We start from the raw sequence: 25,048 nt of genomic DNA, 5'->3' as shown, positions 1-25,048 counted from the left end.
GCCTGAACAACACCCAAAACCTTTACTGTGGCCCCACAGGCATGTGGTGGGCCAGGGTCTTTGCTGTCCACTGGCAAGCTGTCTGCTTCAGAGACCACTATCCCGAGCCCTAGCCCATGCTGCTGGCGCCTCACACTGGCAGCCCGCTGGCTCCCTTTCCAGGGTGGGGGGCCCCAAGCTCCACTCCACTCCAAGTGGCCAGTGACCCCGGCTGCCCTCCTCCACCGCATGGTCAGGAAACACCAGCCAGGCAGTCTCTTCTCTCAGATCTCTGCACCTGAGGCCTCAGGTGTGTTGTTCTTGTTCCGGAAATGGTCCCTGCTCCGCTTCCTGCTACCATGGAAGCCAACAGTCTCCACCACTGGGGGCCCCGCCGCTGACCTAGCATGGGCAGCCCCCTGTGGCACGTCCACTTCCTGTAGCCCCCTGTGGGGGCTGTTCCCTTCCTCAGCCTCTGGGCTCCCAGGCCCTGCAAGGTGGGCCAGCTCCACAGGGCCCTCACCCCCTGCTGCTCCCAGGTCCCCAGGGGCACCCCTGCCTGGCTCTCCTGTCTTCCTCAGGGCCCTCTTCCTCTCAGGCCTGGCCTCGCCAGCTCGGGCCGGTTTGGTGAAGATGACTCTTCCCTCCCCACAGCTGGAGGGATCCTGGTTGAAGGACGGCATGTAGTCTCTGGGGCCAGCCAGGCTCTGGGAGCTCAGGAAGGCCAGGGCGGCGGCCTGATTGCTCTGCTCACTGACCTCGGCTACGTTTTCCAGGCTGTACTTGGTCCAGCGCTCAGGGTGGGCCATGTAGTCAGGGATGGGGGGCAACTTCGTGCGGGCAGGGCTCTGACTGGCCCTGCCCGGGCCCTCTCCTGGAGGCTGGTGTGAGGATGCCAGTGGCTGCATGAAATCCCCATGGTCACCCAGGCCTCGCCTGGCTGCGCCCTCCAGGCAGTCAAAGATGTTGCGGCTGCGCCAGGAGAAGGTGGAGCTTGTGCCTCTCAGGTGGAAGGGCTGTACTGAGGCTGTGGGGAGGCCTTTCGGAGGCAAAGGGGTCTCATCGGGGTCTGAGTCCCCCTGGGCCTCCCCAGACAGCACCCCTGGGGGCAGAGCTTCCATCTCAGTACCGCCAGGCAAGCTGAAATCGGAGTCTGAGTCACTGAGAGAGACGGTGTCAGAAGGCAGAGCGTCATCCTCTGTTCCTCGCTCGGCTTCCAGGGGCTCTCCTACCCCTACCTCAGACATGTGTCCCAGGGCCACCACACCTAGACCAGAACAGCCCAAGAAGTTCGTTTCTGAAGATTGCACCCATTTAGGACGGGCCCCTCCTATAAACCCACAGTCCCTGGGCAGGCGGAGGGCCAAAAGGAAGAGCTATGTCCTACCAAACAAAAGACAGAGATCCCCCCTCCCCCCCAACGTCTCACCTCCGTTGTCTGATGAATGTCTGTGCAGTCACCAGAATACTGGTGGGTGAAGTCCCGGCAAAGGCGCCTGGTGGCCTCAGTCTCGGCTCCGCTTAGCTGCTCAACTGTAGCGGGCAGAAGGTGGGAAGGACAAATCGTCAGGGAGCACCAGGGCAAAGCGGTACCGCGACCCCCAGTGGGCGGTCCTGGGTTTCCGGGGCCCAGGCCCAGGCCCGCCCGGGCGCAGATCCTTTGGGAAGATCTTCACTCAGCCCTCTTGAGCTAAGTCTAGGGGCCCGCTGGGGGTGGAGGGTGGGGGGGTTAGGCAGGCAGCAGCCAGGGCCTGACCCCGGGGGCAGCAGCAGGCTCTCGACCAGGCGGCCCGACTACGAACTGCTCAGCACAGCTGCGCCACCTGCCTGGGCAAGGCACGGGCTGCCCCCGCCTGCCGAGACGCCCCAGGACTCCACGCGGGTCTGCAGCCGGGGCCTCTGCGTCTGACCGTCAGGCCCGCGGGGAAGTGGGGGGCCAGTGGCCGCCCGGGGCATCCCAGCGGCAGGGCAAGCCCGCGGCTCCGGCGGCAGCCTCTCCTGGCACGTCCCGAGCCCCGCCTCCCGCCTCCCCCGTGCACCCGCCCGCCTGCCAGCCCAGGGGGACCGGGCAGGGGGCCAGGCGCGGCCGCCGGCGCCCGGGGCACGGCCCCGCGAGGGAAGGAGCTCCGGAGGGCGGGGCGCCACCGCGACCTTGGGGGGCGGCAGGGCCGGCGGGCGCCCCGGGGTCGGGCACAGCGCCCCGCGACCGCGAGCGGCCGCGGCGGCTCCCGGGCTTCTCCGCGGAGGCCGGCAGGTCGGCGGGGGCAGGGCTGGGGCGCGCTCGCCCGCCCGTGGAAGCCGGCGCCGGCTGTCTCCGCCCCGGCGGGGGCCTGGCCGCACGCGGGCCGGGGCTCGCCAGGCTCGGGGAGCCGCCAAAGACGCGAAACACCTCGGGGATGTGGGGCAAGGAGGCTGCGAAAAGGCGACCTCTCTCCCGCGCCACAAGCCTACCGGCTCAAAGCCGCCGGGCCGCCTCCATCTTCCGCCGCGCTCGGCCTCCTGGGAAACCGAGTCTTCCGCCGGCCCGGCGCCTCGGCGTCCGCACCTGAAGAACTACACCTCCCACAAGGCACCGGGACGCTACTCCCGAGGCCTGTCGGGTCCCGTAGCCCCTGCGCATGCGTCCTCGCTTTTCTCCCTAGTCTCCCCCCTCCCCGGAAACGTCGGCTCTCCTTCGCGCAAAGAGCCGGAATTGAGGAGGGAAAGGAGGGAGGAGGAAGAGGCAGCACTGCGACTCCCAGAATGCTCCAGGACTAACGGCCAGCGCCGCGTTCCCGGGGCCCCAGCGCCGCCTGCTGGAAGTCGCGAGCACAGCGGCCGCCCCAGACCGGAAGTGCATCGTCGCACGCGGCATCGTTGCCGGGTGCTTCCCGGTCAGGCCGGAAGTGCGGGCCTCCCCCTCGTGGGTCGGGGGAGGGGGCGGGTGGGCCGGGGCGGTCCCGACGGCCCGGCCTTGCTGCCCACCTGACGGCCGGTATGGCCGCGTCTCTCGGGGCCGCGGTCCTGGAGTGCTCGGGAAGCCCGGGGACCCCTCGTTCCCGGGGCCGCCCAGCATGGCCTGCGGCAGCACCGGGCAGCTAGGTCAGGATGCCCCAGGGACCCGCCCTCCTGGGGGCGCCCCAGCCCCGCCTGCAGCTGCAGTGTGTCGCTGTGCGAGGGCGCCCCAGGGACCCGCCCTCCTGGGGGACCCCCAGCCCCCCAGCCCCGCCTGCAGCTGCAGTGTGTCGCTGTGCGAGGGCGCCCCAGGGACCCGCCCTCCTGGGGGACCCCCAGCCCCCCAGCCCCCCAGCCCCGCCTGCAGCTGCAGTGTGTCGCTGTGCGAGGGCGCCCCAGGGACCCGCCCTCCTGGGGGCGCCCCAGCCCCGCCTGCAGCTGCAGTGTGTCGCTGTGCGAGGGCGCCCCAGGGACCCGCCCTCCTGGGGGACCCCCAGCCCCCCAGCCCCGCCTGCAGCTGCAGTGTGTCGCTGTGCGAGGGCGCCCCAGGGACCCGCCCTCCTGGGGGACCCCCAGCCCCCCAGCCCCGCCTGCAGCTGCAGTGTGTCACTGTGCGAGGGCGCCCCCAGTCCCTGTCTCCCCAGCACAGACTGGCTGTGCTGTGCCTGCAGGCCAGGAACCCCAGGGTCGTGTAGGGGCAAGTAAGCAGGGCTGCTCCTTGGGCCACTCTGTTCTCCCAGGGACCCACCCTGGCACACAAGGTGGAGGGGTGTGGCAGGAGGGGCAGACCTCACTGAGACCTGATGACCCCAAAAGTAGGGCTGGGGCCAGTTTCCAAAACAAGCGCCAAGGGAGGCAGCTGTCAGCCCTCCACATGAATCCCAGCCAGGCCCTCATGGCCTCAAGGGGCCAGTTCAGCATGCACCAGGTCAGTGCCTGCACTCAGCTCATGGTGACATCACCCAGCATTCCCGAGGGGGTGGGGGTGGGAGGAGGCAGCTGGGCCCCGGTCCAGGACACGGGGGTGGGTCGGGTGGACTCCGCACACAGTGGCTGAGACCTTGCTCCCCAGCTTCTCCACGGAACACCTAGAAGCTCTGAAGAGTCCCTTCGGAGCATGGGAGGGTCAGTGTGCCTGTCCTCTACAGAGCGGGCCCCCAGGATGGAGGGGAGTCTTGCAGGTCCTAGGCCACATTACCTGAGTGCCCCCTCTGGGCAGTGGTGTCCACAGAGTGGGTAGGGGAGTGAGGCTGGGTGGAAGCTGCTGACGGTGGCACTGGGCCCACCAAAGGGGCCCCTCACACCCTGCAAGGTCCGCTGAGCTGAGCCAAGCCTCACCCGTGCCGGCCCAGCTGCCACTCCAGCCTGCGCCCTGGGTCTCAGACGCCGCAGCCACAGGAAGGGGCCAGACAGTTTGTTAGCATGCCCGGTTTTTCCTTCTTTATTGAATGACTTTGAAGATGTAATTACAGCTGAAGGTGACGAGTTAGAGAGGACAGGTGCACTGAAGGTGAAGGCTGCTGGCCGACCCGGCTCGGGACAAGTGGCGACAGGAACGAGGGTTAAAAGGCATGAGCCGTGCAGCCCGTGGGCAGGTGGGTGGGCCCCGGGGCCCCCGGGAGAGGCCTGACTAAGCAGGCGGAGCCCCCAAGCAGCTGCAGAAGCAGAGCGGCCTCTGCCTCACGGTCCCCAAAGCCCACTCACACGCCGTCTCTAGGTGACTTCAGCCCCAAAAGGTAACGGGGGACTTCAGGACAGAAAACCTCAGAAGTAAAAAGGCTAATAAGTGTAGCAGAGTAATACCAGAGAAGTTATATACACAGGCGTTGACGGCCCCTCCTCAGAATGTCCGGTCACTCTAGGGGCCCTGCAGGGTTCCCAGCGGCCCTCCCCGCAGCAGGTGCAGCCGGGGCCGCTCAGTACACGGAGCTGTTCCGGATGCCGCAGCAGAGCACCATGCTCAGGATCATCTCGAAGATCTGCGGGGACGGGTGGGTGGGACTGTCAGCGCCCAGAGACTGTGGGGCTGCCTTGCGTGGATGCCTGGCCCGTGTACTCACCATGATCACGGCCACCACGATGGCTGCAATGCCAATGAGGTACAGCTTCCCCGAGAAGAGGTCATCGATCTTCTGGTGGCAGTCCTCCTGTGGGGGACAGCCCGCCGACGGTCAGGAGTGCAGGCCCTCGGGCCCCTCAGTGCAGCGGCTCGGGGTCATTGTGGCAAGAGAAGGGAGGGGCTCGATTCCCTGAAGACGTGCCACCAGGGCCTGGTCTCTGCCAGGTTATCTCACGTCCATTTTAAAGCAGACGTGGAGGGGGCGTCTGGGAGGCTCAGTGGGTGAAGCATCTGTCTTGGGTTCAGGGCAGGTCCCCGGTTCTGGGATCAATCCCCATGTTGGGCTCCCTGCTTAGGGAGTCTGCTTCTCCCTCTGCCCCTCCCCCTGCTCGTGCTCTCTTTCTCTCTCTCTCTCTCTCTCTCTCGCTCACTCTCTCAAAATCTTTAAAATAAATAAAGCAGATGTGGAAACGGAAGGTGCTGTGTGCAGAGCCGCACAAGCCACCAGGAGCCAGGGGCCCAACCCAGCTGGGCTGCTGGACGCGATGTGGGGCCAACCCTGGGTGGCCCAGTGGGCCCCATGTACCTTGAACAAGTTGCTAATGACGTTGCTGCCAGAGGGACACAGGCTGTTCTTGAGCATGGAGGTGGTGAGCGCGGAGAGCGTGCTTGAGCCGCAGCAGTTGAGCTGCACGGAGGACACCTGCGGTCAGCCCGGGCCGTGTGCACAGAGGACCGCAGGGACACGGCCAGGGACATACACCCCGTGGGCTGCCCAAGCCCCAGGGGTGCCCCAGCCAGGGAGGGTCTGCTCTTCAGGAAGAACAGCCCAGGACTCCTCATCCCCTCCACCCTTGGCTGTGCTGCTCAGAGACCCCCACACCCAGGCCTTCCTACTGCCCATCCGGCTCACACAGGGGACCTGCAGGTCCCAGACAATTCCCTGGGGGGAGGTCCCAGATAGGGCTCCACGGCCCTCCAGCAGAAGGGCTTCCAGGTCTCCAGTGCCCCACGGAGACCAGATTCAACCCCAGCCAGGCCTCACTCACGGAGGACAACCCTCCCGCACCCCCAGCACCCCCTGCCGCACCGTCTCATGGAAGGTCTTCACCACGGCCTTGGCATTGTTGGCTTCGTCGTCCACCACGGCCTGCTGCAGAGCCTGGTCGTAGAATTGCTTCACATCCTTGGCGATCTGGGGGGAGGGTGTGCGGGAGGGCCAAGGTCACCCCACAGCAAGGACCACCCCAGGGAAGGGGGGTAAGCGGTTCACCTGGCTTTCCTGAGAAGATAATGCTTCCAGGGTAGACCAGGATTGCCCCCCATCACCACTCGAGGCTGGGAGACAGGTGGCCCTGCCTTCTCCTCAGCCCCCGCGCCACCTCCTCCAGAAAGCCCTCCATGGCCTTTCTACCAGGCAGGCCCCAGGGGGAGCCCCAAAGAGCACCCTGCGATCCCAGGGTAGGCCCAACCTGAGTAGCAGGCGGGCACCCCTCCCTCCTGACCCCGCTGGGATGGGCCCCACCACCGTGATCCCGGGCTCACCTGGTCTTTGTTGACAAAGCCCCAGATGCCGGCAGCTACTTCACAGGCGAACAGGATGACGAGGCAGGTGAAGAACTGGGAAGGCCATGCAGGACCCAGAGGGGAGAGCAGAGACATGCGGGGTGAGAACAGGCGTGGGGCCACGCAGATGCCGGATGCCCGAGTGACCCGCAGGTGCATGTGTGGGGTTGGCCTCCACTCCGCACATCCCATCCAGGGAGCAGCCGTATGGAGGTGAAAAGCAGCGAGGGGGAAGACTCAGTCCCAGCAGTGACATGCCAGTGTTCTCAGCAGCCCTACAGGCTGGGGCTGGGGCCCCAAGGAAGCCCCTTCCACACCCCACTTCTCCCTCTGCCCACTGGAAGGGGGCATCGTGACACGGCCACCCACCACCCCGTCTCCCGACTGCCTGGGCCTCTGTGTCCCCGTGGAGGTTGGCCCAAGGACTGGGACATGGCCCTATTGTTTCTGGCTTTTTACTAAAACCAGAGAGGAAAACTGTGGAACTCTGAGTTTGGAACCAGACATCCCAGCAGTCAACCAGGACTGGATTTCAGGACCAGAAAGGGAATCTGGGGGCTGACGTTCTGGGCTAGGTCCCCAGGCTGCCCTGCGAGCCCCCCTCCACGGCCTCCCACACTGGCAAGGGGTGCCCCCAGCAGAGCTCCAAGCTCTGTCTCTGTGTCCCCCAGCCCCGCTCACGACCTTACCGTCCCCAGCAGGCACTGGGACTCCTGGATGGCCCCATAGCAGCCCAGGAACCCAACGAACATCATCACAGCGCCCACGGCAATGAGGATGTAGATGCCTTTGTGGGAGAGCAGGGACACCCTCAGTGAGCAGCGTCCCAAAGGCCACGGCCCCTCGCCAGCCATGTGTCCCACCTCCAGCCCAGGACTTGGGCCCCCCTGCCCTAGTGGAGGGCACTGCGGCCTGGCCGTCGGAGTGAGCACCCCCCTGCATGTCTGCACCTGGAGCCAGGCCGCTGAGGGGGCCCGGTGGGACTGACCAGCAGGGGCGAGCACTCAGAAGGCTCTGCCCTCAGAGCTTCACATGGAACTGCTCCCGGGGTGAGGCCCGTGCAGCCTGCACCCACTCTGGTTCCCAAGAGCCCCTGGGATGAGGTGATGACCACAAAGGATCATCCCCTCCAGGTGCACAGGGCCCTGCTCTTGGCCCAAGGGGAGAGGAGGGGACATAACCCCAGGAGGGGGCTTGAGCCAGCTTCCAAGGCCCTGATCCTGAGGACCGGAGCCTGCTGGATGAGGGGGCCTGGCCCCATGGAGGATGGCATGGTGATAGCACACAGGGGCTGCCCACCAGGCTGGGCACGAGCTCCTGGGCAAGCAGGGAGGGCCACCAGTGCGGGTGCCCCTGGCCCACCCACACAGGGCCCTGAGACCACTGGGAGACGCCAACTGTGACCTTCCAGCAATCCTGGGCCTGGGCCTGTCCCCCTGCCATCACAGCAGCCCAAGCCCCTGTCCATACAGCCAAGGCCCCAGGTTCCAGGGTCTGGCCAGCCTGGCATCCAGGCCCAAAAGCTGTGCTGGGAAATGGCCAAGGGCCTCCTCCTGGCCAAAGCCTCTGGACAGCACTCAGTGGACCTGGCGGAAGAGAGTCCTCCGGCCATGGCTGGCTCGGGGCTTCCTGCTCAGGGGGCACAGCACCCTGCAGCTCAGTCTCCCTGCCCTCAGACCTCAAGGAAACATGGGTCCCCAATCCTGTCTCACTACGGGAGCTTGGGCACACTGCAACAGGTGCAGGGAGGAGCTGCCAGATGTTCTAGGTCATGCCAGGGGCCAGACACCCAGGGGCAGGCATCTGACCCGCAGCTCCTCGAGAACCCTGGGGTCTGGTTCCCACAGGTGTGGCTGGGGACCCACCAGGCCCTGTGGCATTGCTTGGGGTGTCGAGTGTGCCCTGCTAACCTGCCCCCCTGCCAGCATCAGACAAAGAACCCTTGTCAGGGCCTACATCTGCTCCCCCACTGCCCTGGCAGGCTTGGTCCACCTTGGGGCCAGCGGGAGACTCTAGAAGACCAGTCCTTGATGGGCAGGGACACAGCAGCCCATGGGGGACACAGTAGCAGCTCAGGCCTAGGGCTGACAGGCCCTGCCTCCACTCAGCCCTCCAGGTGGCCCAGGGGCTGGAGCTGCCTCCCCAGGGCAGGCTCCCCTCAGTGTGTAAGCCAAGGTCAGCCTCATGGCAACAGCCCAATGTAGTAGCTGTGAGGGACAGCCTCTGGACAACACCCGCTTTGCCCCCTATAAGCTTCTCCTATGGGACCTCTTCCCCGCAGGAGCTCGGGCACAGTCCTGCAGCCTCACTCCTCCCAGCCTGGGCCCGAGCTTGTGACCAGTGTCCCCTGCCTGCCCAGCCCATACCTGGCCTGCACCCAGGGAGCCTTCAGCTCCTCTACCATGCTGGGCCAGACGGAGGGCTATAAGTGCAGGGGCAGCTCTGGCCATGGGGCGGGAGGGTGACCCCTTCCCAAACCACTGCCCACACCCATGGCATGCTGGGTCCCGGAGAGGGCGCACAGACAGCAGCAGCCCACGGGCAGGATGCGGGGTCCAGCCCAGTGGTTGTGGGGAAGGGGAGGCAACCTCTGGGAGGAAGGCCTGTAGGACAAGTGGGCAAAGCTGAAAGTCCCACTCCTGAGGGTGCCCAGGCCCTGGTGGGGGTCCCCATGTGCATCCCTGGAGCAGGCAAGCAGAGGGGCCCTGTCCTCCAGACTCAAACCTGGGAGAGGCCCCACCACCCAGGGGAGCCTAGGAATCTGGAGATGGAGGCCTGGGAGCCCCCCTCCCCCCAGGTCAGCTGGCCCTGGGAGGCCACTGCCAGAGCCACAGGCTCCCATCTCCAGGGAAGAAAGGGCCACCTCATTGATGCTCCGGAGTCAGACCTCTCGACCCTGCAGGTCACAGAGGGTCATGGGCTGGGATGGGGCATACATGCCCCCTATGCTCCTGGGGTGTCCTGGGCCATCCCCACTCCAGCAACCGAGTGTGATCCTAAGTGTGTGTGGGGGGGAGTGGGGGCACCGAACACCAGCTGGGAAGGACCCAGACCCTGTCGAGGCCACATGCAGTGCATCAGGCCAGTGGGGTGGCTCTGGTCCTAATACAGAGCCCCGCAACCTAGAGGCCTACACATACTTCCTGCCCTGCTGCTAGGCCTTTGGGGAGGAGGAGGGCCATGCCAGGCTTCCTTTAAAGGACAGAAACAAGACTTCCAGAGCCCCATGAGGGCCAGGCCCTGCCTCCCGCTGGCTCAGGACCAACCTAAGGAGGAGTGCAGCTCTGCAAGGCAAGGGGGGCAGGGGTGGGGGCTCAACCCCCAGCCCCACGGACACCCTGAGGGCACAGCTGCTGCCTGGGAGGCAGACACGCAGCCTAATAAGGCAGCAAGGTGTGGCTGGGGAGGCCTGAGGCACACTGGCCCCTGCCTCACCCGGGGCCCAGAGTCCCCCTCCCCTCAGGGGCCTCAGCGGCCCAGGCAGGCATCCAGCCTCCCCTGAAATACCCACCATGAGACAGCTCCCGCTCCTGCCTGCTCCGAATCTGCCCCCAGAGGCCAACTGGTGAGTCCCAACCACCCACACACCCTGGGATGTTCCAAACTTGCCTGGCAGCCTGGTTCCTGCCCCATGCACCCCCCACCCAGCCAGGCTGGACCACCTCTGAACGCCCCCCCTCCCCCAGGGCCCCAGGCTGACCTGACTCCACCCACAGTATCTCTGTCTCACTCTCTCTCCCCAAGAGCCCCTGCTGGCAGGCCTCCTCCACACCCAGCAGCCCAGCACTGCAGCAAGCTCCACTGGCCTGGCCCATGCCCTGCCTCCTCCTGGAAGCCCTTCCTGACCACCTGTTGGCAGACACCCTGGTAGATCTCGTTCCTGCTGGCCCCCAGCCCAGTGCCAGCCAGGTCCTGGGCCCACCCCACATGCACTTACCTACATAGAAGGTGTTGGGTGCGGGCCTGTCCCCGAGCTCCAGATAGAGGAGGTTGGTGGTCTGTGGGTCATGGCGCAGCCACAGGGCCACACCCAGGATCACGCCTCCAGCCAACTGGGGAAAGAACGGGTCCAGGGTTACTTGCAGTGCTGAGTATGGGCTATACCATCCCCTGAACGCCCACTGAGGCAGGTGTGGGACCCTCGGCTCCACCGGCCAGTGGGCCCAGGGCGGCCCCCTCCAGGTGGCTCCACATGTCTGTTTCACTGACCTGGTGTTTGAGATGCCCCAGGAAGGAAGCCTGGATATTGGGCCCACATCCCCGATACTGATGGGACACACTTATGTCAAAACAGCACTTATATTTTATCTGGAGCTCAAATTCAACTGGATGTCCTTTATTTTTACTTGCTAATCCGGCCACAATCCACACCAGACCTGAGCACCCCAGGGACCGCTAGGCCCTCCTCCAAAGGGGTGGCTTCAGCAGCCCTCTGCTCATCTGGGAACCCCATGGAGGGGACTCCAAGTCTTTGGTGCCTGGAGAGAGAGGGGTGGGGATCTGATGCCACCAGGGCCCTGGTGGGGCTGATGGAGGAACTAGATAAGGCGAGACCGTAGAGGCTGGTGGCATCCAGGAAGCTGCAGGGCGAGGGGCCCGGCTGTCTGTGGGATAAATCCTTGCTGCTGTCAGCCCTGGGAAGGGAAGCCACTACAGGAGGAAGGAAGCACGCTGTGCTCCCAGAGGCCAGGGGAGGGGCTGCCCGAGCAGCTAGGGCAGGAAAGGGGGCTGTGCTCAGAGCCTGGCAGGAGAACAGGAGCTTCCGGCTCTGGTAGGCCCTTCAGAGACTCACCGTCCTTCGAGCACAGGGCACCTACGGAGGGTGGGGAGGGGGAAGCCCTGAAGGGAAACAAAGACCAGGGCCTGGCCTACACATGAGCATCTCACCAGCCCAAGCCAGTGGCCTGCTGCCCTCTGGGCCACCTTCCAGGTCCCTGGCCTCCTCTCTGCCGGGCTGTCCCAGCCCTGGATGCCCCACTGAGGTGGAATCTGCTCCCAGGGCTACAAGCCTTGGCGCAGGCTGGAGGGCCTAGCTGCGCAGCCATCCGCTCCTGGCTTCCTCTTCCTACCATGCGTGGCCTGGCAACTGAGGCCATCCCCCAACCTGCCTCCGCAGCACCAGACACCGACCTCGGCCCCCTGCCCCTGCAACAGGACCAGAGCTATGTGACCTACGGGGAGCAGAAACTGAGAAGTAGACCTCAAGGAAAGCACCTGCCCCGAGGCCCGGCCAGGGAGCAGACCCCTGACATGGTGGGTGGGGCCAACCTGCTCAGTGGGGCATGAGTGACTGAGCCCCAGCACTGCGGGCTGCCCCACAGAAAGCCCCAGCAGCTGCCCAGGCCTTTCTCCTCTGGGCTCAGCTACTGGTAAGACTGGGGGTGGGGGGCTGGCTTCCACACACCAAGCGAGGGTGCTCTGTCCACGCCCCTCCAGCCTGGGGTTTCTGTTTCCCAGCACACCTCTCCCAAAGTACCAGGTCTGGTCAGGGAGGGCCAGCCAAGGCTCTGCAGCTCCATCCTGTACTCCAGCAAGTATGGAGAGGTCCACCAAGGGCCTACTGTGCACCTGCTCTGGCCAGGGTCCCCTTCCACGGCCCTGTGGACACCGCACAGCCCTCCAAGGGCAGGGCCCTGGGCTCCCAGCACCCTGTGCCTCTCTGTGACACCTGTCACTGACAGGAGAGGCCAGAGGGCCCATGGGACAGTGGGGGCAGGGCGGGCGCCCCAGAGCCCTCAGCTCCTCCCGAGGTGGCTGCCATCTGTGGCTCCAAGGGAGGCGGCGCAAAGTGGCTGAGGGTTGCCGTGGTAACTCTGGCTTGAAACCGTTACTTGTTCTGTTTTGAAACTGTGGTCCAGAGCTGCCTTTGTGAGATGTTCCAGGGCGGAGGGGGAGGGGTGGGGAAGCCCCTGTCCTGGGCCTCCCTCTGTAGTCCCTCTGTAGTCCCAGAGCCCTGGCCACAAGCCCCAACTCAGCCTCCCCATCCCCATCAGTGCAGTGGTGCAGGCCCCCTGGCCAGGCTGGGACTGCTCCTCGTGCAGCCCCTTCACCCCAGGAGCTGGGGAGACAAGTGTCTTGGGGTGCACAGTCCTAACAGAAGTGTGGTTTGGACTGTACTCCTCCTAACCTCCAGCTGCCACCTCTGCCCCTTTGGAAGGGCTTTCCTGCAGACTCCTCTGTGGCCTCCAGGCCCTCACACCTGCGGGGTAACAACAGGGAAGCTGGTCCCACCTTTGGAGCTGGGGAGGGCCTGGTGCTGATGTGCCCCCAGTTGCTGCCCCAGTCTGCCCTCCCTGAGCAGACCCCCTGGGTAGGGCCAGGCGAACACAGTGGTGGGAGGACCATCCCGTTTCCAGATGAGGAAACCCACATGGCAGGGGGCAGATGTTCACCTCAGGTCGCCTGCAAGGGAGAGGCCCACCCAGGTGGCACCCTGCCCCAAAGGGGGTTGGAAAGCCGTCTGCAGGGAAGGGAGGGCTCCTGTCCCCCCATCTGCATGCTGATGGGAATGTGGAAGGAGCAGTGGGGCGGTCTGCTTCCTGGCCTCTTGGCCCACACCTGCTACCCCAGGAGTTCGCCCAGAGACTGAGTGACTCAAGTGTCCACACCACGACCTGGGCCCCAGTGTTCCCAGCCCCAAACTGGGCCCCACCCATTTGTCCTTCACTGGCGGTCAGATGGGACAAACAGAGGCAAAGGGGGGTGCGGCCACATAGGGGAGTCCCAGCGGCAGAAAGAAGTGTGCCACTCGGTTGATAACTGTGAGGAATGACAGAAGCCAGACCAAGAAGAAAAAAGTTCCCTTTATACAAAGGTGTCAGAAATGCTAATTATGCGCTGTGACAGACCACAGGCCCTGGCCACCTGGGGTGGGGGAGGGATCCTGAGGCCCCAGGAACGCTTTGGGGACTGATGGATGTGTTCATGATTGATCACGGGGCGGCGGCAGCCACAGGGGTCTGCCCGTGTCAAAACTCGGAAAGCTGTGCTCCTGAAATACATACTGTGTACCTCACGCCCCATAAAGCCGTTTTAAAACCCCCAGCGGCCCAGCCAATCCTTGAAAGTGGAACTTGTAAGCAAGGCTCTCAGGGGCCAATATTTTGGGTCCCAAAGGATCCAGACTGCCATGCCGGTGCCACCTGGGCCCCGAGGTGAGGAGCTGGATGTGCCACACTCCCTGAGGCTCCCCAGGCCTGCAGCGAGCACCTGGACATGGTGCGCTGACGTCTTGCCCACAGAACCCATGTCTGAGCATCCAAGAAGGGGAATGGTGGAGCATGAATGTATGTTCCAGAACAGGAGTCCAGCCCTGGGGGACAGCAGGGGTCACAGCAGAGGGCAGGGCCGGAGCACGGCGGCCAAGCGTGTGCCCTGCGCCACCCTGGGGTCACCTCCATGTCTTTGTGCGTCCTCATCCCCTTTGTAAGATGAAGGTACAAAGTTAGCTAACATCCCCATGGTGCCTAGCACAACGCCACTGTACGTGGCTGGCTCACGAGGACACGAGCAGCGAGAGTCCCAGCAAGTGGACCAGCAGTGGTGCCGCCCCCAACCCAGGGTCACCGCTGCCATCTGCTCCCGCCCCGGGAGGGCCGTGCCCCAAGAAGCCTGGCAGCAGGGCAGGCAGGGGTGTGGGGGAGGGTGCCAGCGAGCTGGGCCCGGGGGAGGGTCCAGCAGCGGGGATGGTGTGCCCGGTTCAGGGCCTTGTGAAAGCTTCTGTTTCTGTTTCTTTTTTCTTCCGTTCTGAGAACTAATAACTAACGGCGTCAGATGAGACAGGAGGGGACTGCCAGGCACGCTGGGTTCCTGCCCGGCCAGCCTGCCGTTTCCAAGAAGCGGCTGAAAGGGAGTGAGACAGAGCGGGTGCTGCCCGGACAGGCCTGGGGCGGCCGTGCCCTGGGCTGGCAGGGCCTCCACGGCCTGAGTGCTCAGCCCCGTCCCACCCACATGGGGCCGCGGGCAGCAAGGACAGCGCACGTCATTCACACCCTCTCAGCAGCGCAGGGTGCCTGGGTGCAGGGATGTGTGGGGGAGAGCCCCACTACGAGGAGGGTGGGGGCACCAGGCTCCAGGCCAGCTCTGCTCCCTGACCCCCCACGTCCAGGGATATGTCCACTCGCGGGAACACATGCCAGGAAGCACCCACTTGGCTAGGGCTCTGGTGGAGCCCCCCCCCGCCGCCGACCTGACCAACAGAACAGTGAAGGCCAGAGGCAGGAAGTAAGGCTGAAAATGCTCTCAGGGACATGGGGCTAAGTCAGAGGGAAGAGGTGTGGCACAGATGCTTTTAGGATGGGCTGCAGGGCAGGGGGTTCCTGACGCCACCCCTCGGGCTGCATAGGGGTCCTGGGTTCCTGCACCCTGACCCTCGCTCCCCACGCACAATGAGTGGACATGGCCAGACTCCTCCCTGGGTGACACAGGCCCAACTCAGGCCTTCCTGGGGGGGTGCGGGGGGTGGGCAGCTGCCCCCATTGTGGCCTCTGGGAGCAGCTCAAGGCAGGAAGTGTGGAGGGAAGTGTGGAGGGAAGAGCGGAGACCCTCACCTTGGGCAGGAAGCAGAGCCTCTCCAGAGGCCCCCGGATCTCAGGAAGCCTCCTGGCCCACATCCAAGAGTAGGTAGAAAAGGGGTCATGACCCAGGCCTTCCCACTAGCTAAGGAGATGCAGGAGCCACTTGCCACCAAGAAGTGAGTGTAGGCCCCTTCCACATCCCTGCCACCTCTAGGGGCACCTGAGAGCCACTTCAGGGCCAGACCCTCACCTCACGGCCCAATCCCTGGGTAGTGAAGCCAGGGGTGTCCTGCTCCCCTGCCCCAAACCCACTGCACTGTGGGAAGCCCCTCTGCTTCCTGGGCCCCTGCAGACATCCCAGGGACCTGCCAGAGAAGGACACAGGTCAGGCTGCAGCAGGCCACATGTATTGGACAAGGAGGATCTGGGTGGCCCAGAATCTACCAGAGAGTGAGATGGGGGGTGGGGGTTCAGGCAGGGGAGCAGAGAGCAGGTGGAGGGCTCCCAGGGTGCATCAGGACGGCCTGGTCCCGTCCCGGGGAGCCCCAGCCCTGGAGCCATGCCAGGCTGTGAAGCACTTGGGGACCTCAGCCTCCTAGTGCCCTAGCAAGCCTGATGATGGCCAGGCCCCAAGGGGGCAGCTCCAGCCCAGGGCCCTGGGGAGCATTACCTTGTATGAGCTGGAGCTCTTATCACCCTGGCAACAAAGTGAAAGGTCGCCTGTCCGAATGGTGGGTGGCCGAGCCCCTGGGCTAGGAAGCAGTGCGGGCCAAGCAGAGCCACAGCTATGTGAGAGGGTGAGATCCCTGTGAGCTTGCGGCAGGACCACGGTTGGTGGTTCCCAAACCCACTACCTCTTGAAGCCCCCACATCTTCCCCCCAAGACCAAGGACATTGAACTCCTGGGTTCAGGCCTCCCAGCGCCAGGACTGGAGACCCAGGGAGGCGGGTAGTTCTCACTCCCGTTACCCCAGCCGCACACAGGCACCTCCCTGCCACAGGTCCCAGCCTGAGCTTCACGTCTACTGTCAGGAGCCAGCCGTCAGCTGCGGCACAGAATCAACCCCAGAAGCCACCCATAGGCGATAGCACAGGTAAGACAGGTTACAGGGAGCTGTTCTACGTCCCCCCAGGGCAACTTATAACCCAGGCCAACCCGGGTGTGGGACGGCACAGATGCTAGGGTGGGTCACCCAGCCACGGACTCTGCAGGGCGGGTGGCCCTGGCTTCCTGTCTTTCATCATCTTGACAATGACCATGTCACCCAGTCACCAGAGATAGGTGGGGAGCACTAACTTTCCAAAGTCAGAGTCGGGGACAAGGAGACATGAACTCCCAGGACCTGGCTGTGCTGCCAGCCCCCCACCCCCAGGCCTGGAGCACCCTCCCTTTGGCCAGCCCCCACGTCATGCCCAGGGAAGGTGGCCTCCCCGTCCCTGGCAGCTAGCTTACGCAGCAAGGGAAATCCTCAGCCAGTCTGTTGGGCATGGGCCCCTGCCTGCCCGTGGGGACTCCCCTAGCATCTGGGGGTGCACCTGGAAGCCCCCAAGTGGTATTGTGTGAATCAGCACCTGCTCAGCCATCGGGGGGGGGGGGGGCTTAGGCCAGGCCCCAAAGTAGAAACCATGTACTTTGCAGGGAGTGGACCCTGAGAGGTCTAGAGGTTTTCTGGAAGCACACTGGATCAAACCACATTGTGTAGGACACACTAGAAAATAAGTTGGGAGGAGGGTCCTGAGGGCCGATTCCAGGCAGGTCTAGTTCTCAGTCAAGGACGAGGCACCTGGCCATGGGCAGCTTCAGGCCTGAAAACCACCCAGCCCTCACCACGTGCCCCGGGCTGGGGCCTGGGGTGCCAGGGCCAGAGGCAGAGCTCCTGTGTGTCTCCTCCATCCCCACCCCAAAACACTGGGCCAGTGCAAAGGTGATCGATCATCAGCCTCTCCCACAGGGCCTGGACTTTGGCTTATTGATTGGATGATCCAGGTTCTACCCTCACAGGGTTTCAGGTGCTGAAATAAAGCCATGGGGTGGATGATTTGGGGCGGGTTGGTTTCCCCATCCAGACTTAGAAGCAGTATGAGCTAGAGATAGGGGATCCACTGAACTTCTGGAGGCAGACCTCGGCTGGGTGTGGGGACCACACGAGCCAGGGTCCCAGGCCTCTTGGTACTTGGACATCCTCCTGGAGGGGGACCACTTCGCTCCAGGGACAGACCACAGACTTCCTCTTCTTGTCTCAGCCCAAAGCCGTTTATCCCACAACCAAAGCTCTGACACTCACTCCATCCACTCGCCCACCCCACTGAAGCCAGCACAGGAAATCCCCACCCCCACCCAGAGCCTGCCAGGGTCACACATCCCCTCTCCCGGAAGGAAGGCGAGAGCACCACTAAGTGACAGACAGTCATGTGCTGTCTGGAAGCAAGAATTAAATGCCAGTTAGTGAGGCTTCTAATCAGCCCTGTTCCCAGCCTCGTCTGGCTGCCCTGCCTCTGGAAGGCGGCCACCGAAGGCATTAGGCGAGAGGAGTGGCCAGGCCCAGGACGCTGTGCTCTCCTTGGCCAGCCTCCAGAGAGAGGCCTGTGATCATACCCACTTCACAGATGAGGAAAGCGAGCGGGGCTCACGCATGCCAGCTGCCTGCCCCAGGTCACAGGGAGGGAGCCTCTGCTCTTCCTGAAATGCCCAGCAGCAGGAGCCTAGAGGGTCACAGGCTTCTGCCAGGAAGCTCCGGGTCCCATCCCCAACCGGGAGGATTTCCACGCTGCGGGGCAGGGTGTCTGCGCCATCGTCTCCCAGGCTTGGCCACAGTTGCTGCTTGCAGTCTTACTCGTGGCTTGATGCCTGCCAGGCCAGGGAGCCCCAAAGTCAGGCTGTGGTCAGGCATGCTGAGTGCATGCCACCTGGGGCCCCAAAGTCCTGGTTCCAGGAGGAGAGAGACGCACCTGGGGAAGCCAGCCTGGCTGCCTTTGAGGCCTGTTCCCATGTGTGAGCCTTTTCACTCTCTGAAATGAAACTTTTAAAACTGCCCCGATGCAGGTACCCACTGTCAAAGTCTCCTCCTGGCTCCCCCTCAGCACCCACTCCTGTACGGTGGCCACGGTGCGCAGTGAGCGAGTCAGGCCAGGCACTGGGGGGCCCTCCCTCACCCACCACTCTCTGGGGCACCCGAAACCCCTTCCCTGAGGCACTGCCCACACCGGACAAGGACAGCAGGACAGCAGTCTTCCTGCCGGCCATCCGTGCCCTACGACCACCTCCTGAGCTCACCTGTAAGGGTGTTAGCTAATCTGCCAGCCCCAGGAGACAGGACATGGCAAACGTCCACCTCAGGGGGCAGGACTCCAAGGCCCAGGACTGCAGCAGAGGGGACAGTGCTCCACCACCCAGAACCAGCCCCGCGGCACCATGCTGCCAGCCAGGTGAGGCGGGACGCCCGCACAGAGAGGGGCTCTGCCACAGTGGTGGCCCCCAGCCCCACCTTGCTCAGCTCTGCATGTCTGTTGCAGGGGTGGGTGGGACTGAGGCAACTGGACCGTGGGACGCAGCGCTGAGTGCTCAGCTGGGTGGCTGGGAGAGGAGAGGCCTGGAAACGTTTCCTCAAGCCTGAATGAAGAGCAGCCCCTGGGGATGTGTCAGGCCTCTGCCCAGCTGCCTGGGGAACTACCGGACTCGCTCAAGCAGAGCTGGGAGGTGAGCGCGGGCTGCCCTGTAGACCTCCCACGCTGGGCAGCGGGGAGGGACTTACTCGGCGCTGACACTCAGCCCAAGAACAAGAATCTACTCCAGAAGACAGCCTCTATGTCTGTCTACCCTCCACTTCCTGGTCAGGGTCCTCACCCCACATCCAGGCTCTGCTGGTAGGGGAGGGGCTCAAAAGCCAGCAGAGGGGTGTCTGGGTGTCCCTTCACCCCGACCCCTATACACCCAGGCCATAGCAGGCAAATACTAAATTGACACTCAACACCACCTCTTCGGCAAAGACCCCAGGCATGGTTAAGGTCATACCTGGCCCATCCTGACAGTCCCCGTGCTCCCCAGTCCCCAGGCAGAGGCCAGTGGCCACAGCGAACCCCAGCTGTGCCTCCCACCCAGGCGGGGGGCAATGCCTCCACTTCACCCTCAGCTAAAGCTCAGTCCAGTCTCTGTCCCCGCCACCCCAAACACCTCACTGCCCCCAGATCCACACTGGGATCCTCAGATGTCCAGAACGGAAACAGATGTCCCCAATCCCACACACTTGCTCTGGGGACCATTTTAAAAGTTTACCCTCTTGCGTCTACTTGGGAAATACACTGTCCAGCAGATGTTGTCATGATCCTTTCCCAGAAGGAGTGAGCAGCCGGGGTGGCGAGCAGCACAGAGCCACCCAGGAAGGTTCCCAGGTCCTGCGGGGGGTGGGGTAGGGGGGACCTGACTGGCCACGAGGAGGCAGGGCAGCGCCAGGAGAGGGGTTCCTGCACCCACTCGGGGCCCCTCCCCAACTCCAACACAGGCAGGAAACCGAAACAAAGCCAAAGCTCCAGCGTTCCTGGCCAGCAGTTACCACCCAGGCCAGGAAAACGCGACTTGCAGGTCAGCAGCCTGACGCCCCTGAGACCCTCCTGCACCCCAAGATGAACATCCTGTGGCTGCCTCTTTCCAAGGTGGACGTCCAAGCTCAGACCGAAGCCCAGACCTGGGCATCCCCTGGGACCCAGGCTCCGGAGGGGCCCAGAGGCGCTCGGGTCCACGGAGCCCCCTGCCCGCCCTGGCCCCACTCCGCTCAAAGCCTCTACCGCGTCCTGGCCGCGGCAGGCTGCAACCCCGGGCTGGGGGGGCAGTGCAGGGGCCCCCACGGCCATCCCGGGGCGGCAGGGCTTGCTGGGCCGGCCGTGGAGCGGAGGGCTCCCAGGACCCGCACCGAGCGCGCCCCCCCCCCCCCGCCGTCCTTCCAGGGGCGGCGGCCCGGATGAGCTCATGGGGGCGGGGCGCCGGGCGCCGGGAGCCCCGCCCCCCAGCCCCCTCGGTGCCCGCGGAGCAGGGTGGTCCCCCCACGGCGGCCCGCGGCCATCGCTCGGCGGGCACAGCCCCAGGCCCCCGACGCCCCGGCCCGGCCCCGGCGCCCCGACAGCCGGCTCGCAGCACCCCTCCGCCGTCTGCCGGCCCAGGACCACCCCCCGCCCCGCGCCCACAGGTGGCCCCCTCTGCGCGGCCTAGCGGGGCGCGCGGCCTGCCGGCTCGGGGCGTCCCGGCCCCCGCCCCCCGCCCCGCCGCCGGGCTCACCCAGAAGACGAAATTGAAGACGAAGAGCAGGTACTTGATGCACTTGGTGCAGCCCTCCACCCCCATGGCGGCGCGGGCGGCGAGCGGCCTGCGGGGTGCGCGGGGCGGGCCGGGCCGGGGCGCGGGGCGCGGGGCGCGGGGCCTGGCGGGCGGCGGGGTGGGGCGCGGGCCCGGGGCGCGGGGGCTCGGGGGCTCGGGGCGCGGGGGCTCGGGGCGCGGGTACTCCGGGCGCGGGGCGCGGGAGGCCGGGCCGGGGCGCGCTGGGTCGACCGCCGCCGCTGCGCGCTCGCTCTCTGGCCGCGCGCGCGCCCCCGCCGCCTGTTATAGGGCGCTCCGGCCCCGCCCCGCCCCGCCCCGCCCCGCCCCCGCCCCGCCCCCGCCCCGCCCCGCCCCCGGCCCCGGCCGCCCGAGCGCGCAGCCCCGCCCCCGGGGCGCGCGCTCGGCGGGGGTCAGACCTGGGTGCCCCCAGCCCAACGCCGGCCTAGCGGCGCCCTGCGAACACCTTCCCCTTCTCTCGGCCTTCCCCAGGCGCTTCGGACAATCCAAGGAGGCTCCCTGGAGGAGGTGATGCAGCAGCGAGTGCCCCCCAGGGTGGGTGGTGAGCCTGACAGCCAGCCGGCCTGGCTTGAAAATCCTGGTCATCCCACGGTAAGGGCAGTCGTTGAGCACGGTGACAGTGTCTGCTTGGAAAGGTCCCTGAGACGGTGACCGGCGTTAAATGTCCAGGAGACCCCAGCCACCTGTAGGACAGCCTCCAAACACTGTGTACTCTGCTCACCCCGGTGGAGGCCAGCCCCACAGTCAAGTCGGTTTTCTGAAGATGGGGGCGGGGGGCAGGCTGATGGGGATGCCGCCAGGAGGGGGCCCGTCAAGTGGGCAGTGCTTCTCCCCAGGTGACAGAGCGGACCTGTGGCCTGGTGACTCTCAGATGAAGAAGTGGAAATGTTCTGTGTAACCCTGGCACAAATGACTGCTGACCCCTTGACACGGGGCCAGTGCCACCACCCAGCAGGACCCAGATTTTTCATTGTACTTCACTGCGGTGGGAATGGCCCTGGGTGGCCAGCAGCTTCCTATTAGCCAGAGCAGCCCTAGCTTACTCCTGTCTCTGTACTCTTATTTCTGTAGTTTTCTTGGTGGTTAATTTAAAAAAATCTGTTCTGGGGGCACCTGGCTGGCTCACTTGGTAGAGCATGGGACTCTTGATCTGGAGATGGTGAGTTCAAGCCCAGTGTTGGGTGTGGAGCCTACTTAAAAAAAAAGTTGGGGTATAAATAAAATATAATAATAAAATCAAAGTCCATCCTGGCTTCCTGCTTGTATAAGAGCTATGCGCATGTGTTTGTACATAGTGTAGTGTTTGTGTGTGTTGAGATAACGTTATAATAAAAATGGCTTACATCCTCACTTGGGGTCTGCTAGTGACCCCTTTTTTTTTTTAAAAAAAAAAGATTATTTATTTATTTGAGAGAGAGGGAGAGGGAGTGTGCAAGCAGGAGGGAGAGGGAGAAGCAGGCTCCCTGCTGAGCAGGGAGCATGTTGGAGGGCTCTGTCCCAGGACCCTGAGATCGTGACCTGAGCTGAAGGCAGGTGCTTCACCAACTGAGCTCCCCAGGTGGCCCTGCTAGGATTCTTTTTGCGGAAAAGGAGGCAGAAGAGGTCTCCAGGGTGACAGGATGCTTGCGTACATGTCCTGGGCACTCTGCTCTCCCATCAGGCCCCCACTGACCACAGTGATAGGTTCATTTCCTGCCAAAGCTGTGGGATGAATCCTCTGAGAAGGGCCTTCCCGGGGCCCTCTGGGAAGGGGAGCAGAGGGGGCTCATGAGCCCACCATCGGGGAGCTAGGTGGAGGGCAGAAGCTCCATCCACTGGCCCTCAGAGCAAGTCAAGTCCAGCTAGCATGTTTTGTCTTCAGGTATGCATCCACTAGTTAGTGGGCGCCCCAGGTGCTACTCTAGATCCTGGCTGCGGGAGGTGGACAGCCAGGACCTCATCTCTCAAGGACCTTAGAACTTGCTCGAGGTGATGGATGTCACCCCACAACAATCAGGTCAATGCTGGGAAGGGCGGGAATTCCCAGGATAATTTAATAGTATCAGGTGGGCAGTCTCCCAGCACTGGGGGCATGGAGGAGTCCATGGTACACCGAGGCCCCGAGGACTGAGAAGGAGCCAGACCTGTGCGCTGCTGGGGAAGAGCATTCCAGGCAAAGGGGGTACATTTGGAGGAGAAGAAATAAGCCAGGAGATGGAGGCAGAAAGGGGCAAGAGAGCTAGATGCTGATGTAGGGGGCCAGCAGATGGGTCTGAAGCCCAGCATGGAGCTGTGTTAGATCTGACTACGGGGGCGGGGGGCCACCTGAGGGTCTCTGCACAGGCCTGGCTGCTGCACTGAATGGGGGCATATGTCAGCAGGTGCCTCAGCCCCGCAGAGGAATCCACGCTACACGCCCCCGGGCTCACAGGGGAAATGGGCCACCTCTGGGTGCCTGGCACAGGTGGGCTCTGCCCTGGGACCACCTCCGAAGTGCTCTACCCAGTGGCCCACCAACTTGACCTTGTGGGGACTACAGGGGACCCACCAGCAGTGGTTCTGGGCTCTCTAGAGACTCAGCAGTAGGAGATGTAAGGAGGTCCAATGTTGCACACTGGCTCACGTGCTCGAGAAGCCCAGGATGCCCCACTGCCTGCCGCCTGCACGCCAGGGACCTGGGAAGGCTGATGCTGTGATTCAGCCTGAGCCTGTAGGCCTGGGAACCAGGGCACCGGCAGTGTAAGTCCCAGTTCCAGGGCCAGAGAAGATGAGATGAGATGTCCCAGCTCAGCGGGTGAGGCAGACAAGGAGGCAAATCCCTCTTTCCTCCTTCTCCTGGTCTATCCAGGCCTTAAGGGGCCTGGGTGAGGCCCACCCACTCTGGGGAGGGCCATCAACTGTGCCGAGTCTGCTGATTCGAGCTCATGTCATCCAGAGATACCCTTCCAGACGTCCCCAGAAATCACGGCCAGTCTGGTCACCCAGCAGCTGCTCACCCTGACATGCAAAGCTAAACATCACGGGTGGCAGTGAGATGACATAGGTTGGAGCAATGGGGGCAGGTGGGCATTCAGGGGGCACATCTGAGAAAGGACGAGCACCCAGAGGGGCTGCTAGAGAATGAGGGACTGACTTGCCTGTACTGTGTGCCTGGGACAGGGAGAGACACCATCCTGTGAGGGGCTGGCTGCCCTGAGGGCAAGGGGGCTGGAGGTATGAGGAGGATAGCCAGGGGGTGGACAGCCTGGCAGGAAGAGTGGGCCTTTGCTCTACCCCCACCCCAGGTCTGGCTCCGAGTCTTCCCTACGATTTCATGCTGGTTTCTCAGTTTCCCAATCTGTGGTAATGCTGCTCCAAGTATTCTTGGGTGGGTGAAATGTGGAGCAGGGCCTGGCCTAGGGGAGGTGGGAGGTCTCTGCCTCCTTTAGGCTTGCTAGACTAAGAGGCTTCTTGGCAGGCTTAGCTGCAGGGGCTGAGCTGACGGCTCCCATGGAACACAGGTGCTATGGGGGGGGGTCACTGAACCCCGCCCCTGCCCCTTGGTCTCCCAGGGGAATAGATGAGGACCACCTAAATGAAGCAAACAGGCTGTTCAAGCAGAGTGTGCTACAGGAGGGAGTCAGCCACCATCCCAGCATTTGGCAGAGACTGGAAGGCAGGCCTGGCACAGGATGGTTTTATATTTAAAAAAAAAAAAAAGGAAGAGAAAAAAGAAAGTTTATAATCCGAATACAGCAGCATGCTAACAACGTACACTAGCAATGAATCGTCCAAAAAGGGGAGTCACGAAGACGCCCCTACTTGCAATGGCTGGGAACAGAACAAAATACCCAGTAATAAATCTAGTAAAGGAAGTGTCGCAGCTGCACACTGAGAGTGAAGGAACGTGGTGGAAAGGAATGGAGATCTGAGTGGATGGATACCCGGGGCTCCCAGATTGGGGGATGTGGTGCTGTTGCAAAGCCGGAATTCTCCAAATTCACCCACAGCCTCCATACAGTCATTGTTGAAACCCCGGCAGGCTTTTCATGAGCTCATCCTGAAGATAACTGGGGACCGCCAGGGCCTCAGAGGAGCCCAAACAACCTCAAAAAAGATGAACAAAGTTGCAGGACGCACACTTCCTGACAGGAGCTCAGTGGGAACTGCGGTCATCACGCCACAGTGGTGCCCCTGTGTACCAGACCGCGTGAAGCCAGATTGAGGATCCCTAGAGCCCAGGGACATTTGCACACATTGCTGGTCTGTTGGTTTCAACAGTACGGTGGTGATGGGGGGCAGACAATTCGGTGAGAGGAAGAACAGTCTTCTCAACAATGCTGGGACAGCTGGGTGCATCCGCTCGCCACGGAGTCAAGGGGCCCCAACCTCATGTGATGCACAAAAATCAACTCAAAATGCTCTCAGATGGATCACGGTCCTCCACATCTTCAGCCTTGTGTTAGACGATAGTTTTTTACACACGAACCCAAAAGCAGAAGCAACATAAGAAAAAAAAAACACGTTAGTTAGACCTGTGGCCCAACTTTAAAACTTTGGTGTGTCAAAGGATATCACAGGGGATGTGGAAAAAACCCACGAAATGGGAGAAAATATTTGCAAATCATAGATCTGATAAAAGATGAGTAGCTAGGACCTGCGAAGAACTCTTAACAACCTCCACTTCCCTCCCACCCCACCCCACCAATA

The 25,048-nt window shown here is 63.4% G+C and overlaps 2 protein-coding genes across 2 annotated transcripts; both read right to left on the bottom strand.

Annotated features, from left to right (window-relative positions):
- Positions 1 to 3: 3 nt before the first annotated feature.
- TSSC4 (tumor suppressing subtransferable candidate 4) lies at positions 4 to 2,622 on the bottom strand. Its single transcript, XM_041723338.1, has 3 exons — positions 2,431 to 2,622; positions 1,409 to 1,512; positions 4 to 1,246 (listed from the first exon to the last, which is right to left on the bottom strand). The coding sequence occupies exon 3, from the start codon at positions 1,224 to 1,226 to the stop codon at positions 264 to 266; it is 963 nt and encodes a 320-aa protein (XP_041579272.1). The 5' UTR covers positions 1,227 to 1,246; positions 1,409 to 1,512; positions 2,431 to 2,622; the 3' UTR covers positions 4 to 263.
- A 1,708-nt stretch (positions 2,623 to 4,330) lies between these two features.
- CD81 (CD81 molecule) lies at positions 4,331 to 20,494 on the bottom strand. The gene is made up of 8 exons (XM_041722709.1): positions 20,324 to 20,494; positions 10,476 to 10,590; positions 7,228 to 7,325; positions 6,518 to 6,592; positions 6,063 to 6,167; positions 5,559 to 5,660; positions 4,974 to 5,060; positions 4,331 to 4,892 (listed from the first exon to the last, which is right to left on the bottom strand). Exons 1-8 carry the CDS (start codon positions 20,387 to 20,389, stop codon positions 4,830 to 4,832), a joined length of 711 nt encoding a protein of 236 aa, XP_041578643.1. The 5' UTR covers positions 20,390 to 20,494; the 3' UTR covers positions 4,331 to 4,829.
- Positions 20,495 to 25,048: the final 4,554 nt, after the last annotated feature.

The sequence above is a fragment of the Vulpes lagopus genome, chromosome 11 (assembly GCF_018345385.1).
Source record: "Vulpes lagopus strain Blue_001 chromosome 11, ASM1834538v1, whole genome shotgun sequence".
NCBI lineage: Eukaryota > Metazoa > Chordata > Mammalia > Carnivora > Canidae > Vulpes > Vulpes lagopus.
This window is presented reverse-complemented; position numbering and strand designations above follow the sequence as displayed.

Bases quoted from the DNA above. Each gene is read 5' to 3' on its own strand.
- TSSC4 (XM_041723338.1), bottom strand. From the start codon at position 1,226: ATGTCTGAGGTAGGGGTAGGAGAGCCCCTGGAAGCCGAGCGAGGAACA.
- CD81 (XM_041722709.1), bottom strand. From the start codon at position 20,389: ATGGGGGTGGAGGGCTGCACCAAGTGCATCAAGTACCTGCTCTTCGTC. The intron at 10,591-20,323 runs GTGAGCCCGGCG...TTCTTTCCCCAG, and splicing joins TCTTCAATTTCGTCTTCTGG to TTGGCTGGAGGCGTGATCCT. The intron at 6,168-6,517 runs GTGAGCCCGGGA...CCCTCCCCCCAG, and splicing joins GCTTTGTCAACAAAGACCAG to ATCGCCAAGGATGTGAAGCA.